The sequence below is a fragment of the Camelina sativa genome, chromosome 7 (assembly GCF_030686135.1).
Source record: "Camelina sativa cultivar CO46 ecotype springtype chromosome 7, ASM3068613v1".
Classification (NCBI taxonomy): domain Eukaryota; kingdom Viridiplantae; phylum Streptophyta; class Magnoliopsida; order Brassicales; family Brassicaceae; genus Camelina; species Camelina sativa.
Genome location: NC_141886.1, coordinates 24,093,509 through 24,112,111, shown reverse-complemented (window position 1 = coordinate 24,112,111; position 18,603 = coordinate 24,093,509). Strand labels below are relative to the sequence as shown.

The window sequence follows — 18,603 nt, the reverse complement described above, 5'->3', positions numbered from 1 at the left end:
ATCCTCTGTCTCATCATGCTCGCCCTCCATGATAAACAGCTGTGGTTGTTTACACTTGTGACTAGGGGTGTACTTTTCATCGCAACTAAAACATAACCCCAAACTACGTTTCTTCCTCAACTCCTCCCAATTCAGCCGTCGAGGTGTTGGTTGTTGCTTCTCTCGTGGTACCGGGGAACTAGTGACTGCATAACGTGAATTCCCCGAACTGCTATTATATGACCTCCACCGCTTCTCTTGTTGTAACTGGTCATCTCTCATTCTTGCAAGATCGATTGCTTCCGTTAATGTTTTCGGTTTGAGGATCCGAATGCCACTAGATATGTAGATATGAAGCCCCCCCATAAACGCACCCACCAGAGTTTTCTCAGACCAATCTACCTTGTTTTGCAGTCGTTCAAATTCTCTCTGGTACTCGATTAACGTTCCCTTCTGCCGTATGTGACAAAGAGCTTCTTCAAAATCTTCTCCGTCAGTGGGACCAAAGCATGTATACAACTCCGCCTCAAACGTCTCCCATGGCAGATGATGGACATCAAAACCTCTCCCTCTCGATTTTGCCTGCCACCACGCATTCGCCTCCTCCGTCAGGTGAAAGGAGGCTAAGCTGACTCTCTGATCCCATGGTATCTCATGGTAAGTGAAATATTGCTTTGCTCTGTTTAACCACTCCTCCGGGTCTCCACCATCGAACCGAGGAAAATCCAGCTTAACCTGCCGAGCCTGGGCTTGCACTGTCGTTACCGCAAAAGGATTGACATGGTCATTCCTCTGTTCCATCGGGTAGCGCTGCTCTTCTACTCGCCGCTTTCCCCGATCCGCACTGGTTCCACTCTCTCGGCTGGTAACAATGAGCTCACGCATCTGATTCACCGTGTCTTCCAACATTTGACGGAAAGTCGTCTCCATCTTTTGTAACTTGCCGTCGATCTTGGTAGTAACTGCTCGCACCTCATCTTGTACCGTTCCGAGGCCATCTTGCATCAACCCGAGACCAGCCTCCAAGTCATCGAGTCTCTCTTTGTTGTTAGGCATTGGCGCTAACTCTTTTTTTGTTTTTCTGGGTGGAATTTTGAAAGAAGTAAAAATGGAAATGTGAAAGAAGCTTTTTGTTGAACGTTGATTCGTATGAATGCCGTCAACAAAAAATAGAATTCTTTCATCATGCAGCTTGTGACTTTCAAAAACGAGTTCTATATGGTCAAAAAGCCTGATTATAAATCATGAATGTATCGTATGATCAGGATATGATGGTGAAATTGAAGTGTGGGTCTGTAAGCGGCATTTAATCGAATACTTGGTGTGCATATATAAGTTACCGAAGAGACCTCGAGCGGATAAAAAAAAAGACTCAACAAAAGAAAAGCTAAGAGAAGTATGACTGGCGGAGAAAGACGAAAGCATTAGAATATGAGAAACTGAAGACATACATAAAACATCAATGGAGGATTCAGATTTCAGAGACAGAGAGACATCGAGAGAATACAAAAAACCAAAAAAAAAAGGAACTGTTGAGTTGGACTTTTAAGAACGTTGTCGTTTGGTGTTATTGGGAAAGGTGGTTATAAAGTTATGTCCAAGCCCGCCCCATTAAGTCCAACGGGCTGGTCCACGGACCTAAATAATATATTAAAAAATAAAATAAAATTAATAAAAATATATTAAAATAAAGTAAAAGTAATAAATAATAATTTTAAAAAACAATTTTAAATAAAATTAATGTTTATATTAATTTTTATTGATGTTTTAATTTTTTTTTACATTAAATTATTTGTGTTACCACATATTTTTAAAAGATATATATTTAAAATTATATAAAAATAGTTACGTATCTATATTAGATATTTATTTTTATTTAATATTTGAAGACCGCGGGCCGACCTGCCAACCCGCGGGTATAACCCGCTAAAGTCCGCAATCTGTTTGGATCAGGCCCGCAAGACCCACTTTTTAACGAGCTTAATATTTAGTGTTCATATCCGACCCGCTGAAGTACTATTTGGGCTAGACCCAAAGGCATAGAGCCCGCTTGACACCTCTAGTTGCAACCACGAGGAGAAAATTGTTACTGTTTCTACCATTTTTTTAAAACCATATTGAGGCCATAACTTCTATTATATTTCTAAAGTTTTCTACTTTTTCTGATTTTGTTCAATTTAGCCCAAAATACCAAACCCTTAAATTCACTAGCTTTTTCCCCACGTCACAATCTAATCCTTGGTTTCTAACTGTCTACGAACACTTAACAGTGATGGTGGTTGAAAAGAGAGGTTTAGAATCTAAAGGTAATCGATTCAAAGTTCGTTAAGAACATGTACAAATACAATGGTCCATGTTAAATAACAACATATGAAGAAAATAAAAAAGAGGGAATTCATGGGAAGAAGACAAGATTTCAAACACAGAGAGATAGGCATGAAGTGAACCAACGTACGAATGGTTCTCCACATCTCTGAATCTAGCCATATTTTGTTTCTTTCTTATTCATTTGACGGCAAAAATAGTAAATCCACTTTTATAACGAGAAAGGGACAAAGAATCAAGAAGTGGGAAAGGAAGGGTAGAGTGAAACTTGACACACATGTGTACTTATGTATAATCTTAAAGTAGTGGACCATATCCTAAATGACACAGACGACATATATGCGATACTATATGTGTATAATATTGCTGCAGACTGCAGTGACATTCACAAAGAACCACTTGAGCATTGCCATATTAAAGTTACAGAAAATAGAATTTTATTTTATTATTTATGAAAGATAAGAACATGTGTGGGGGTATTTTCTCAACCCACTATATTTGGTCATGAACGAGTCTCAGGCTTGACATTACATAATTTTTACTAGTTGACTAGTAAAATGGGAACATCCTTAGACCTGGCTTCTCAACCCGAGAAGTAGAAGTAGCAGCCGTAGAAGCATCATCAACCTTTTTGAATTTGACGAGTAAGGTCTTAGCATCATCATTGGTGATAATTAGCTGTGGTGCTCTTAACCAAGCCCAAACCCCTGGGGTGGCTCCAACGGTTCCGGTTAATGTGGTCAACTTGTAAGTGTTTTCTCCTGTTCCTTCTCCGGCGTTCTCGATCTTAAACCAACTATTTTTCTCTTGTGGTTTACCACCGATGAGAATCTTAGGCTCTTTGTGAGCCGGTGAGGAAACATCGACTTCCCAGAACTTGGAAAACTCGTTGCAGACCGGCCAGATGTCTGACCTAAACTCGATATTTACAGCTACAAATGTCTTAACGATCGTTTCCATGAGAGCGTATGGTAAATTGAAGCTAACCGGTAGTCCCGGTTGGTACGGAAGGAGTGTTTGGGTGATGGCAAGTGGACAAATGGGAAGTCTGTTAGTGGCCGCTGGGACAAGACCACCTCCATTGTTACTTTTCGTCTTCACAGGCTGGATGTAGTATTGTTCACCGAGTTTAACTGGATTTCCGTCTCCGTCCTTCACCTCTTCCTGTCGTTGTCCTTGGATGCAGACGACTGATGCTGCAAACATGAGAGTGATGAGAAAAGAGACTACTGAAGGTTTCTTCATTGTGATTGTTTTGTGAGTGTGTATTTCTAGGATTTGAGTGAGTTGAGTTGTGGAGAGCTAACACATTTTGTATCAGTCTTTATAGGAGCTCTCTGCGGTCAAAAGAGCATGACAGTGAAAAGAGAAGGAAAAGACTCCCAATTTTGTAAAGTAAATCCTTCCATTTATCAGCCATAACAATTTGTCAGACTATAGCCCTTAATTATATTGATCAACTAACTTTCTACTAGGGTGAGGGTTGGAAAGAGGGGTCTTAACTAGACTCTACGGTTATGGTTTCAAGCTTTTGATTCTCAGCACGAGGAACATGCACAATGGTCCGTGTTAACTAACATAGAAATCAGAAGAAGAAAAATAGACGAACCCTACCTAATTAATTTATGAGCTAAAAATGGTTATCGGCTTTTTCCTCGCGGCACAATCGGATTGTTGGCTTCTAAAATTTTTCTTACTATAGACTCTATGGTAATTGTTGGTAATTTTTCGTACTGACCTAAACCCAAGGTAAACCGAGTAACTTTGCACATCAACTAAACCAGGGACCCTCTTTTGGGCCAGCTAAACGGACCTATAAGCAGAAGCCTGACGAAGTCACTCGACCGACCTCCAAGACTGCCCCTTAAGCCCGACCTGCTCATCAGAAGAGGAAATTTACTATATCTTCAATCCGAGATTTAAGAAAAATAGACTTATCTTGTAATCAATGCATTCATATAAATAGAGGGGTACCCCCTCCTCGTATATCATCCAATAATCAATACAAAAACCCTAATTCCTCCTTGTTTTTAGAGAATATGTCAAATGTGAAGTGAGCAAATGATAAGTCTACTAAGAATATGCACCATCACACGGATCGAATCCCACTCTCTACGAATGTATAGATTTGGTTAATGATGTTGTGCCCAATGAGAAAAAAAACGGAATATAAGATGTTGTGCCCAATGAGAAAAAAAACGGAATATAAGAGTAAAATGAGAAAGAAAAAACTCCCAATTTTGTAAAGTAAAACCTTCAATTTATAGGAGTACGGTCAAAACGGAGCATGACAGTAAAAAGAGAAGGAAAATTAAAACTCCCAATTTTTGTGAAGCAAAACATTCAATTTATCAGCTATAAATACTTAATGGCTATGTCCTCACGTCGGAATCTAGTCCTTAATTATATTGTCCAACTAACTTTCTACTACGGTCATGATCAGGGTTGGAAAGAGGGGTCTTAATTAGACTCTACGGTTATGGATTCAAGCTTTCGATCTGCAGTACTAGGAACATGGACAATGGTTCGTGTTAACTAACATAGAAATCAGAAGAAAAAAAATGAGTCCCGCTCTGTACAAATATAAAGATTTGGTTAATCGACCAGTTAGTTGTAGCAAAATGATGACCAAAGATATAAAATAAACGACAGTAAAAAGAGAAGGAAAAGACTCCCAGTTTTGTAAATTAAAACCTTCCGTTTATCAGCTATGGGCTTTTTACTCACGTCAGAATTAATCTAGTCGTTGATTATATTGACCAACTAATTTTCTATTATGGTGAGGGTTGGAAAGAGGGGTCTTCATTAGACTAGTCTTTTGATTCTCAGCACGAGGAAATGCACAATGGCCCAACTTAACTAATAATACGCATAGCAAGAAAAAATAACGACGATCAATAAATGAGAAGAAGACGAGGTTTTCACAAGACGAGAGATACGGTTGAGTTAACCAACGCACAAAATGATCCTCAACATCTCTGTTCCTGCTCACATTTGACATTCTCTATTAATTTTAAAAGAAGAATCGAAAATTAAAAATAAAACCTAACGATATTGTGAAGTGGCCACAGTCTAGTGTCAAAGGATAAGTGCACCGAGAACATGCATCATCATACCACATATCGAATCTTGCTCCATGAGTCAGCTAGTTGTGGCTCAATGATTAAAAAAAAAACGGAGCATGACAGTAAAAAGAGAAGGAAAAAACTCCCAGTTTTGTAAAGTAAAACCTTCAATTTATCAGCTAGCTATAACTACTTATTGGCTTTTTCCTCACATCAGAATATAGTCCTTAATTATATTGGCCAACTAACTTTCTAGGAGGGTGAGGGTTGGAAAGAGGGGTCTTAATTTGACTCTACGGTTATGGATTCAAGCTTTCAATTCTTAGCACGAGGAACATGCACAATGGTTCGTGTTAACTAACATAGAAATCAGAAGAGAAAAAATGATGAATCCTACCTAAATTCATTTATCAGCTAAAAATGGTTGTTGGCTTTTTCCTCGCGTCACAATCTGATCGTTGGCTTCTAAGATTTTTTACTATAGTAAGAGTTGAAAGAAGGGAGTAGACTCTATGGTAAATAATTCAACTTCATTTTTTCAGCACCAGGAACATGCACAATGGCCCAAGTTAACTAATAATACGCGTAGCAGGAAAAAAAAACGACGATCAATAAATGATCCTCAGCATCTCTATTTCTGGCCACATTTGACATTCTCTATTAATCCTCAACAACCGGAGGAAGACGAGGTTTCACAAGACGAGATCAGATACGTACGGTTGAGTTATCCAACGCACGAAATGATCCTCAACATCTCTGTTTCTGGCCACATTTGACATTCTCTATTAATTTTTAAAAAAGAGTCGAAAACTAAAAATGAAACCTGTCAAACAAAAGTATGAATTTAGCAGAAAGTATAACTAAGTGCAGAGCCGACGTGGAGATAAACTAGACTACAAGTGAGGGAGAAGAATTGGCCTCTTAAATGTTTGAAAATGACAAATCCATAAGATTTTAGCAAAACATGCATATAAAATTTGCCTAAAAAAATAGCATTTTCTATAAGAATCTCTTCAATCTATTTCGTACCAGAATTTGATTTTTGGAATTCAGGAAGGACCATACGGTTATATAGTATTAGAGCGCATACAACATATATGACTAGTTTTACTAATTAAAGTGATCATTATCAATTTATCAACTAATTGTAAACTCCTTGTCACTAGAGATGTCAAACGGGCATGCCCGCGACCGCATGGACCGACCGCAACGGTCTTGCTTTTCTTCTGATCCGCTGCGGACCGGTCCGCCATAAGCAACGGGCAACGAATCACCGTCCATACCCGCCCCGCTTATTCTTGCGGACTAACGGCCATGCCCGCGGGCGTTGTCTTGTTATGTTTCGTTGACATCTCTATTAATGTGTTTGTTATGAATTTGTCTCTTTGATGACTCGTTCAGATCTTAGTATGGATTTGATTTGTTTCTTCATGATTTCTTGTTATGTGGAAATGAAGATGAGAGTGATATTGAAGAAGAAGTTCAAGTGGTTCAGAATAACGACTTCAATAACCATTATCGGCAAAGTGGTAGTGAAGATGATGAAAATATAGATACTAAATGTGTGGTTAAGCCTGCTAAAGATCAAACGTTTTTGGGGAGAAATAACACGGATTCTTAAGCACGAGCCCAAGACTTTGTGTGCCTTCCAGAACAAACGGACAAGAACTTGATTCTTCTCCAATCTTGATCATTGCTATCTTGAAACTTTTTTGAAGAACAAAGAAGTGAGAAAAAGTTAACTATAGCAGATAAAACAGAAGATCAAAGATGTTTAAACTGAAATTTAAATCAAAGAAGTACTAAACTGAAGCATTAGTTGAGGTACTTAAACTGAAACATTAAACCAAAGTATTAAACTGAAATGGAAAGCTGAAAACAGAAGTCTCAAGGTTAAGATGTCTCTTCAACCAAATCAAGCTTCATCATCAACAATTGATTGGAAAGAAGGTAGTGTCTCATCTTCAGCAAATTCTTCATCCTCCTCTACATATGGCAAAGTAATAAAAAGGTCTAGGTAAATATATGTCACTTAAAAGTTACACAATCAATACCAAATTATGATAATTGTTTGATTACCATTTTCATATGCTTCAAAACCTTTTAACCAATTGCGGCAACATATCAGTGATTGAACATTTTTTGGGAGAAGACGGCTTCTATACTTGTTCAAAACTCGAGTTCCAATACTAAAAGAAGATTCAGATGCTACTGTTGTGATTGGTATACTAAGGAGGTCGCAAGCCATTGACGCCAGTTCTCCATACCGTTGAGAGTTATCTTTCCAAAATTTTAAAATATCCAAACTCTCATACTCAATCATATCTATCGGTGGATCATCTAGATACATTTCCAAAGAAGACTTTCCATTAGTAACAACAGTTTGTTTGCGGAAGTTTATAAAATCCTGCAAATGTATAAAACAAGACCCAAAACATTTTTAAAAAAACTGCAAATGTACAAAACAAAAAGAAACTATAACTAAACCTGAAAACAGTCTAGACATCTATACACATTTCTCAAAACAGAACTTAAAAACCAATAGCATAAGAGACTGAGAACTTACATCATAGTTGCCAAAACTCCCTTTTTTTCCTTCATTCTCATCAGTTTTCTGATTAGTTTCACGTGTATCTGTAGAAGATGATGTGAAAATGGACTTATTCTCATAAGATTCAAAAAGAGTAGTAAGCTTACCACGCAAATGTTTAATCTTGCTCTGAGCAGAAACCTTGTTGTTCTTTCCAAAACAATAATTTACCAGTGTTAGCTTCAACCTTGGATCAAACACTATAGTCATTGCAAAGACATCACTAACCTCTTCCCAATACTTATCAAACCTTTCTCTCATTGGGACAATCATACTTCTGATGACTTCATCTTGATTATGTGAATTCGATATCAACCAATTGTTGATATTCCAAACTTGCATGAAATACAAGTTTGAAGTTGGATATGTTGAACATGAGATCAGATTAGTGATTTCATCAAAAAGCTCCAAAAACTCACAAATCTGCTTCAATCGGTGCCATTCAACTTCTGTAGGGTGAAACTTGTAGTTTTTCTCATCAATGACTTTGAGATTACCAAAGGCAGCTCGATACTTGAGAGCCCTATCAAGCATCTTGTATGTTGAGTTCCATATAGTTTTCACATCCATATTCAATCCCGCTTTCAACTGTAGACCAACAGCTTCAACACATTTTGAAAACAATATCTCACGTTTTTCAGAAGCTTGAACATATTTGATACTCTCTCTGATCTTTTCCAATGTATCATCTATATCTTTCAGGCCAATCTGAACAATGATGTTGAGGATATGTGCTGCGCATCGCACATGAAAATAGTCTCCTCCACACAACAAATCATTCCGCAACATAAGCTGAGATTTCAGAATCTCTTTTGTTGTGTCATTGTTAGTAGCATTGTCTAATGTGATGGAAAACACTTTTTTCTCAATTCCCCAATCCTTCCACTTCTGTAGAATCTCCATTGCTATGTTTATACCTGAATGTGGAGGCGGAAAAGCATAGAACGCAATAATCTTGCTGTTTAATTTCCAGTTCTTGTCAACATAATGTGTTGTTAGACACATGTAGCCCTCATGACTGATTGCAGTCCACAAATCAGAAGTGAAGCTAATCCTCCATGGAAGGTGAACTAATTCTCTCTTCAAATTCTCTGTCTCATTCTCATAGAACTTGTAAACGTCTGCTGCAGCTGTGTTCCGACTAATAAACTTCACATCTGCATTCAAATACTTCCAAACTGATCTAACTCTCTCATATTCAACATAGGCAAATGGGAGATCATGCTGAATGATACACTTAGCTACCATTTCACGAAAAACCATATGATCAATCTTCCTAGCTTGTAATCTTGCCTCAGAGTTGAGCATCACCTTACTAATATCAGCATTACTAAGCAGAACCTTACATGCTTTCATATGACGGTTGTAAGAATTTGTACCATTCTTGTGTGAATCATATGCATAGTCCCTCTTGCAGTGATTGCATTGCGCTCTATCTTCTAGTTTTCCATTAATAGTCTTCTTAATCAGTGTAAAATTCTTCCAGCAATCTGCATACTGCTTTTTCTTCTTCGGTTCTGTTGATGTTTTCTTTCCTTTCTCTCCTTTGACATCATCATCTTCATCATCATCATCATCAATATCAATTGCTGCTCTTTTACCAGATTTTGATGACTGTTCTCCATTAAACTTACCTTGCTTTCTCTTCTTCGGTTCTCTTGATGTTCTCTTTCCTTTGTCTTCTTCGACATCATTACCATCAATATGAATTGCTGCTCTTTTACCAGATTTAGATGACTCTGGTGTTGCTCCCTCAAACATACGACGTTGGTTTGCAACATTTTCAGCATCTATGATTCTTTGAGACTCTAAATCTATTGATGATGTCAGATCACCAAAATCGTGTGAATCCTTTAAAAAATAAAACCAATGATTAATGTTAAAAGTCTGTTAATGTAAACTCTACACATAACAAGTACCAAACAGATTTATTGACAATACATAAGTAACTTACCATCGCAACCAGTTGAATCCCTTGTGAGGACTGGATTCGTAACCCGTGACTTGTGAAAACTCGATTAGTGAGTATGTGACTTGTGAATTAGGTTTATCCTGTTTCAGTCTTTTTTTTTAACGCAAACAATTTAGGGTTTACAACTTTTATACCACAGCTTTTACGACTAAATCTTCTAATATCTAGTTGGTACTAATTACATGTTTTAAAAATATACATATCTTTCAGAGTCTCTAGGTGTATCACAAGGTTTGGTTTAAAACAAGCGAAAAATACTTAGGTTCACCCCTAGGGGTGAACCTTTGTATTCACCCCTCATCTCTCAACCAATCAGAATGTTCCATCTAATATTTCATTTAAAAAATAAGTCAAAATTAAATTAAAAATCAAAACAAATTAAGGAAACAATTTCTGTATACTTTTCTTTAACGAAAATTAAATATTCGCTTGGTTTAGATTTTACAATTAAACGAGATTATATATCGGTTTGGGTTTATAAGTGAGAATTAGGGTTTAGATTTTACAATTAAAATGAAATTATATGTCGGTTTGGGTTTACAAATGAGGTGGTTAGGGTTTAGATTTTACAATTATAACGAAATTATATGTCGGTTTGGGTTTACAAATGAGATGGTTAGGGTTTAGATTTTATAATTATAACAAAATTATATGTCGGTTTGGGTTTATAAATGAGATGGTTAGAGTTTAGATTTTATGATTAGAATGAAATTATATGTCGGTTTGGGTTTACAAATGTGATGGTTAGGGTTTACAAATGTGATGGTTAGGGTTTAGATTTTACAATTAGGATGAAATTATATCTCGGTTTGAGTTTATAAAAGAGTGGTTTAAATTTTTAATTCTATAATAATGTATACATATTTAATTTCCTTATTTACTAAGGGGGTGAATGAAGAAGTTCACCCCAAGTATTGTCCAAAACAAGCTGGACAATGGTTTTAAAAAAAACTAAACAAGCTGGAGTGGTGTATCACAGACTCACAAGCTTTGAAGCGAAACAGGACTAGCACTAAGCAGGGTTTTGAGACAAACTATTGAGCCCTAAAGCCATATATAACAACATACCAAATCAGTGATCAGCTGCAGCCCCTTCTGCTCCCACGGTCTGTGAATCCTTGGAGCCCTGTTTCATAGTCAAGGTCATCAACTTCCATGGGTGAGGTTGCGTTCATTTCGCTGACGCATTTAACCTGTAGGATGATGACGCAACCAGTAGTTTGTTACAATCTCAAAACAAAACGAGAAGGAAATGACTCAGCTTCAAACAGAGATTTGTATAAGATCCAAAGAAAAGTCAATTTTTGCAAGAGACTCGAGAAGATCACAAATGCATATTCTAACTTCGCGGTCAGCATCAAAAAGCAGAGGAGAGACTGTATCTATAATTTTGCTAGTACTCTCACTCCCAAGAAACGATGTGATGTCCTGAATGGCTGCATAAATAATAAGACAGTCACACAAGAGACGTGAATAAATATATAATTCTAACCCAGAAATTAAATAAATGAGTAACCATACCAGAATCTTTCACACGTTTATCCAAGAAAGACAGCAAGATACCCAAATACTCCATAAGTCCATAACATTAGATTCTCGGATGTGCTTCGACAATAGTTGAATGAGACAAATATCATATATATTTAATCAATGGGACAAATATAAGTATAGTGGGAACTTCAACAATGTGCCTTCGTATCTATTAAGTGGACATTGATTTTCTGAATTTCTCCTTTGTTTCTCAGATGACATAAGCAAGAAAAAAAAAAAGATGTGAGATAGCAAAACTTTAAAGTGGAGAGAGAGAGAAGAAGGTACATGTCAACAAACACTTTGAAGAATTCCTATAATTCCCCATTCCTAATTGTGCTCTAGACCTACCTTATAAACAAACACTTTGAAGGCATCGTATCAGTTCACCCCAAGTAATAATACTCCAGCAAGGTAACCTCTTGTAAAACTCACCCCAAATTGCAGACTTTTGCTGAACTCATTCTTTATAAGGTGTGTAAGTTCCTCTTGTTCATATTAAAACAGAGTACATATCAGTCCTCTCATTTCCAGAATATGATCAAGTAAAAGCAACCACAATTGTTTACAAGAGAGTAAGCATAGAACTTACGAGACATTACCAAACCCACCAGCACCAATAATTAATGCTCTTGGAACTAAAACCATTGTAGCTACATGGAGTTCTCTGAATTTGAAGCTTATTATATTACCCAATCCTAGTAACCCATCCTCTTGCTTGTCTACATAAAGAACCAAAACACACAAATTTCACTTTAGACAACAAGCAAAATCTTCTTGAAATCAATTTACATTAAACTACAAGCTAGCTTTTGTTGACAAAATTACTTATATGAAGCATCATGGAGCTCCTCTGCAATTAAGAGAAAGAGAGAGAGAGACAAAGAAAAAAAAACATTTATCCCACATATATGTCGGCATTTCTTCAGCTTGCGCCATTGACCGGTCTTCATTTCCAGTAGCTAGTTGCGTCATTCTTCATTCCTTTGACAAATTTGCACAGGGATTCATTAACCATAACTTCAGATTCATCACAAACAGACCAGATTCATTGAGAAATCGAGTAGAATCAAAACATAGTGGAAAGAGAGGAAAAAACTTTCGGACCATCCGCAACCCCGCGGTCGGAATCGAACAAACTCCGTTTGAGTCCGCATGACCCGCCATTTTTCGGGCATCAAATTACAAGCTCATACCCGATCCGCTAAGCTACATATGGGGCCATGCCCGCGGGCCATGCCCGCGGGCTTAAGGCCCGATTGACACCCCTACTTGTCACACACAAATTTTTCCCATAGGCGTGACTCGGATGCATCAGACGGATCCCGGAGGATGGGCTTTCTATAATTAGTATTTCCGAGCCTTCCTTCCGTTTCTCTCTTCTTCTAGCGTTTTGGAATATTCTAGAAGCTTTGGAAAAGAAGTCGAGAGTCTTGGAGAAAAGTAGTTGAGAGCCTTGGAGAAGAAGTAGAATATGGGGAAGGATCTAGAGATTGATCTAAACCCTTAGATCGATTCAATCTCCACCATCCACTAAGGAGGTGAACATTATCAATTTATCAACTAATTGTAAACTACTGCTCTGATTGATTACAAGATTAAGTTTTATGTTTGATCATGCCTTATTTTAAATCCTCTTTATATCCAATCAAAGAAACCATTATATTGAATCGAACTAGCAGATAATATATCTATGTAAATTTTAGTTATTGAATTTTTATATCTTGATTTTTAAGGTGTATAATTATATTTCCCTAATATTATAATTAGCACTCTCATAGAAAAGCCCGACCGGTTTCATGATAAAGCACTAGAAAACATAAATTTTAGTAAATCTATGGATATATAATAAAATGCGTGACGGTATAACCTCAACCCATTATTTTTGGCCATCGACGAGACTTATGATTTATATTATAATTTAAGAGTAAAATATAATTTATATGATTGTTTTAAAATTTTTTTTTGGATAAAATTATGTAATAAAATCATATGATAAATATGTGGCTTGAAAAAAACACCTATTTTGTAAGTTTTATATTGTTAATTTTGTAATTTTATGTATGAGAAATGATTATGTTTGTTGTTTGTTTTTATTTTAATTTTTGAACATGTTTACTGAAAGTTTTTTTTAATATTATCCGTATTTAGGTAAGATTTTATTTTCAACTGCATAAAGATCTCAAAAATCACGATTAAGTGTGATAAATTGTCAAGATTTGATTTCTTTTTACGCCTAAAAGTATATTTTTATGCCTAACAGTATATATTTTGTAACAATACATGGAATACTAAAGATTTTATTTAGGAAATTGTATAAATCATTAGAATATTCTCTTTAAAATTTTTTTTGGAATATTCTTAAGTGTATTCATATAGTCTACGGATTGACCAATTAATCTATAACATTTTTTTGTAACAAACTTATATTTAATCTATAACTTATTTTGTAACCAACTTATTAAAATTATATAGTTTACAAAAAAGATTGTGTACTTCCGTTTTATTATATAGGAAATTATTTTGTGTGTTTTAGAGTTTGAGTGAGCGGAGTTGTGAGACCAACACATTATAAAAATACTCAGCGGTTAAAACAGGGCATGAATTCTTAAAAAACTATCGTAATTAATTTCTTAAAGTTCTTTATTTTGGTTAATAGGAAGTTTATTATTCTTTTTCTTGACAAGTAAGAAAATATGAGTATTCATCTAAATCACCCAACATATATTAATTCATTAACTCATACTTGATATGTTGAGTATTTATTATCAAATTTATATGGTAGTTAATTTTCTAAAAGTTTATTTTTTGTTAATATTCTTGAAGTTGTATAATTCTTTAATTCTTTTTTCTTGTTAGCATGCTCAAATTTATCAAATTTAGTATTATCAAATTTATATGGTAAATTACGGCCATGCATAGTCAGTCATAAATAATACAGCGCTATAAAGGATAATTTTTTATTTATTTATGGAAAATAAAAACTTGCATGCGGGTATTATCTTTTTTTTTTGGTTAATGCATGAGGGTATTATCTCAACACATTATTTCTTGCCATGGACGAGTCTCAGGCTTTTTTTTACATGATTTTGACCAGTAGCTAGAACGGGAACATTCTTAGAGAAGTAGAAGTAGTAATAGTCGCTTCATCAACCTTTTTGAATTTGACGAGTAAGGTTTTAGCCTTATCATTGGTGAGAACTAGTTGTGGTACCCCAAAAGCTCCTAGCTTAGTTCCAATAGGTCCAGCAACGCTGGTCAGCTTGTAGGTGTTTGCTCCGGCTCCTTCTCCGGCATTCTCAATCTTAAACCAGCTATTTGGTTCTTGTTTTGTACCACCAACGAGAATGGAAGGCTATTCGGTAGCTGATGAGAATTCATCGACTTTCCAAAACTTGGAAAACTTATCGCAGAGCCAGAAATTGGACTTAAACTCAATATTTACATAATCATCTGTGGAAATGGTTGTTTCCATGGTTGAGTATGAAATTGAGAAGCTAACGGGTACGCCTAGTATGTACCTAATGGCTGTTTGGACGATGCCAAGTGGACATAAGGAACCTAGTACAGGGGGTGCTGGGACAAGACCATCTCCGGGGAAGTTTGTATTGACTGGCTGGATGTAGTATTGTTGACTGGTTTTAAGATAATTTCTAACAGTATCCTTCACCGGTTCGCCTCCTTGGATGCAGACAGCTGCAGCTAACAGGAGAATGATGAGAAAAGAGACCACTGAAGTTTTATTCATTTTGTTGGTTTATATTTTTTAGGGTTTAATGTTTACTTTCTTGAAGGGTTTGAGTTATGGTAAACGAAAACATTTTGTATCAATATTTATAGGAGTCCTCATGCAGTTAAATCGAGCATGACAGTAAAAAATAGATAACAAGCTACCATTTTCGTTGAGTAAACCCTAAACTTGTCAGCTACAAATGCTTGGCTTTTTCCTGCATGGTCACATTCTTATTGCTCTTGTGATGGGTCCTTAATGTCTATCTTTCCATTATAGTAAGGGTTGAAAAGAGGGGGTTTAGACTATGGCAATATGTTAAAACTTAGAATTTCAACACGAGGATAGCCCTGGACATTCGGGTATCTGATCGGGTTCGGGTCAGATATTTCAGTTTTTGGGGTATTTCGGTAAATGGGTCCTAGACTCATCCGGGTATTTTTAATATTTGGGTCGGATTTCGGATAAACACCCATCAGGTTCGTGTATCCAAATTCAATATGAAATTAAGTAAACCAAACTCAATTTCATTCAATAAACCGATCATTAACCAGAAACAAAAAGAGACCAATGTTCAAAAATTCAAACCACAATCTCGTTCAAACCACATAACAAGATTGTTAAACAAACAAATCCATATCTTAATAAACCAAGTACTAAACGAGACAACAAAGTAAACCAAAAGTTCCAAATTCACCACTAGCCGATAGTTCTTGTAGAACTTGTACCAATTGTAAAACCAAAACAACAAAACACCTTGTAGCTTCAAGTAGCCGAGACCTTACTCTTCAATATAGAACTCTGAAAACAAAAGAATTGGATGAGTTAACATAAACTATAAGAGAGAAAATAAAAAAAAAACAACAAGATCTAGTGATCTACAAACCTTTTTCAAGTCGATCTTCATATTCTACTTCTGCCAAAATTTGAGCATTGGTAATGAAACGACCCGACCTGTTTTTTTTTTTTAAATAAATAAATAGTAAATAATAATAATAATAATAATAATAATAATAATAATACTAATAATAATAATAATAATAATAATAATAATAATAATAATAATAATAAAAAACAAACTACAACTAGTGGTCCCATGCCCACTAGCCACCTAACCACAATCACAACCAAATCGCGGAATAACAAATACCAATATCCAAAACAATATCCAATAATAAACCAATATTATAACACAAGCAATAACCAAATACCAAACATCAGAAAACATAAAACCGGCAACCTAACAATGTTTCTAATGACCCAACTCTAGCAACCTAACAATGCCAGACAACAACCAATCGAGTCCTTAGAACAACATCTTCTTCATTGCCTTGATTCCACGATCACACTTTGCCTTTACCTGCACCACAAACACAAATTGCAATGCATGAGTATTTTATAAACACTCAGTAAGGCAATCCGCCCATCTAATGGGGTATACACACAAGTAATAGAGACATCTCTAACCATCAATAAACAATCAACAATCAACAATAACAAACCAGGACTCAGCATCGACCGACACCAGTTGGAGGTTGCGTCGACCGACGCCAGATCTGCATCGACCGATGCAAGGTTTACTTGCATCGACCAACGCATGCTCGACATAGCACGAAAACCCTAGAGTTTACGTGTTGTCCTCGCATTTGCATCGACCGACGCACATAATACATCGACCGATGCAATGCCGAGCATCGTTTTCCCCCGAAGCTTCTCGCCGGATCTTCGTTCCTACAACCACAAAACTCGATCCAAAGCCACAAGAAAGCTTCCCAACGTCCCAAATAACAATCTAACAAGTCTAACAACACATAACAAGCAGATCAGAGAAATCTCCAGCTTAGATAAGCCATGGTCATGCACTTACCTTTGCCAAGACGAATCTGAACCTTTAACCAACAAGAAAACATCTCCAGGAAGCTCCTACAACGCTCCCAGCTACAGATCTCAACATGAACATCTTCCAATCCAAGAACTCACCAAGAACACTCAAGAACACCAAGAACTCTTCTCCCTCTCTTTCGTTTCTCTCAAAAGCGGCTAAACACGCCTAATGAGACAAAACTCGAGTTTAAGGGTTTTTCCTAACCCAAAACGCAGCGTTTAACTTAAGTCAAACCGCAGAAAGCTGAACCTGCACCGACCGATGCAATCCCTAAACCGGGATTTCGGTTCGCGGATGTTACAGTTCTCCCCTACCAATCATAGATTCGTCCTCGAATCTCGAACAACCATCAGTCAAGGACTCCCGTGCGACCGTCTCCACGGCCCGCACTCCTCCGACCGATCTACGAAAGGTCACCTCTAGGCGATAGACTCACGCTCCAGGCATTACTTGCTCTCGACTTTTGGACTTTCCTTTATTCACAGGCCTAAACCTTGAGTTTTTATTGGCTCCTCATCTGGCTGAAACCTGCATGCCATAATATTGGCTCCTCATCGGACCTAAGCCCGCATGCCATAATATATAAAAAAGTCAAATATTCGTCTCTCGGGTTGCCACCCTATAGCGCGCCCCCGGATTGTCATCCGAAGTCGATATACCAACCATGCCCCCAAGCCACAAAGTCTCAGAATATGGCGGTGCTAGGAGAACCAAAGTCTCCCTAGTCGCGAGCAAACAATTCTGAACACGTCTGAGTCCTATCCCTATCCAGGTTCCCTTCCCGTGGCTCGCGTCAGACAACATAATGTCCTACCAACCACATATCCCCTCACTGGAATACCTCATGACCACACAAGGATCATATACATGTCGCAAGGGCCGCCACAAAGGCCAAACAAATGTCCTAAACAGGGCCGCCACCAAGGCCAAACAAATGTCCTAAACAGGACCACCACCAAGGTCATTCAAGTGTCATAATCAGGACCATCACAAAGACCATCTGTCCCGAAGGATTGTCACAAAGACCATCTGTCCCGAAGGACCGTCACAAAGACCATCTGTCCCGAAGGACCGTCACAAAGACCATCTGTCCCGAAGGACCGTCACAAAGACCATCTGTCCCGAAGGACCGCCTAAACAGACAATCTGGCTAAACAGCCCGCCATAAAGGCCACACATCTGGCTAAACAGCCCGCCACAAAGGTTACACATCTGGCTAAACAGCCCGCCAAAATAGCCACACAATTGGCTAAACAGCCCGCCACAAAGGCCACACAATTGACTAAACAGCCTGCCACAAAGGCCACACACGGCTAAACAGCCCGCCACAAAGGCCACACAATGTCTGAAAAGACCGCCACACACGAGCATAATGACTCAAAAGTCTGCCACGAAGGCCACACTAGCCCCTTCAAGGCTCACAACCACTAAAAATGGACAATTCTAACTCCCATAAAACTTTCCATTTTTAAAACTTTCCACTTTTGGAATCTTTCCTCTTTTAGAAACTTCTATTTCAGGAAACTT

The 18,603-nt window shown here is 37.3% G+C and overlaps 1 protein-coding gene and 2 pseudogenes across 10 annotated transcripts; all 3 read right to left on the bottom strand.

Annotated features, from left to right (window-relative positions):
* Positions 1 to 2,724: 2,724 nt before the first annotated feature.
* LOC104701907 (kunitz trypsin inhibitor 2 pseudogene) lies at positions 2,725 to 3,773 on the bottom strand (annotated as a pseudogene). Its single transcript, XR_015562260.1, has one exon. The product of XR_015562260.1 is annotated as a kunitz trypsin inhibitor 2 pseudogene (transcript).
* A 3,367-nt stretch (positions 3,774 to 7,140) lies between these two features.
* LOC147941631 (zinc finger BED domain-containing protein RICESLEEPER 2-like) lies at positions 7,141 to 12,593 on the bottom strand. Of its 9 annotated transcripts, none has more exons than XM_087459197.1 (8): positions 12,369 to 12,593; positions 12,054 to 12,183; positions 11,453 to 11,949; positions 9,914 to 11,367; positions 8,067 to 9,810; positions 7,936 to 8,003; positions 7,449 to 7,776; positions 7,141 to 7,355 (listed from the first exon to the last, which is right to left on the bottom strand). In XM_087459197.1, exons 4-8 carry the CDS (start codon positions 9,914 to 9,916, stop codon positions 7,285 to 7,287), a joined length of 2,214 nt encoding a protein of 737 aa, XP_087315323.1. In that variant the 5' UTR covers positions 9,917 to 11,367; positions 11,453 to 11,949; positions 12,054 to 12,183; positions 12,369 to 12,593; the 3' UTR covers positions 7,141 to 7,284. The 9 variants fall into 9 exon arrangements, 7 of the variants coding, with proteins under 7 accessions (XP_087315323.1, XP_087315322.1, XP_087315321.1 ...); XM_087459196.1 differs by having other exon boundaries at positions 12,290 to 12,584; XM_087459195.1 differs by having other exon boundaries at positions 7,936 to 9,810; positions 9,914 to 10,011; positions 11,000 to 11,367; positions 12,290 to 12,584.
* A 1,899-nt stretch (positions 12,594 to 14,492) lies between these two features.
* On the bottom strand, positions 14,493 to 15,214 carry LOC147941630 (kunitz trypsin inhibitor 2 pseudogene; annotated as a pseudogene).
* Positions 15,215 to 18,603: the final 3,389 nt, after the last annotated feature.

Bases quoted from the DNA above. Each gene is read 5' to 3' on its own strand.
- LOC147941631 (XM_087459193.1), bottom strand. The intron at 7,777-7,935 runs GTAAGTTCTCAG...ATACATTTGCAG, and splicing joins GGAGTTTTGGCAACTATGAT to GATTTTATAAACTTCCGCAA. The intron at 7,356-7,448 runs GTAATCAAACAA...TGCCATATGTAG, and splicing joins TTTTGAAGCATATGAAAATG to AGGAGGATGAAGAATTTGCT.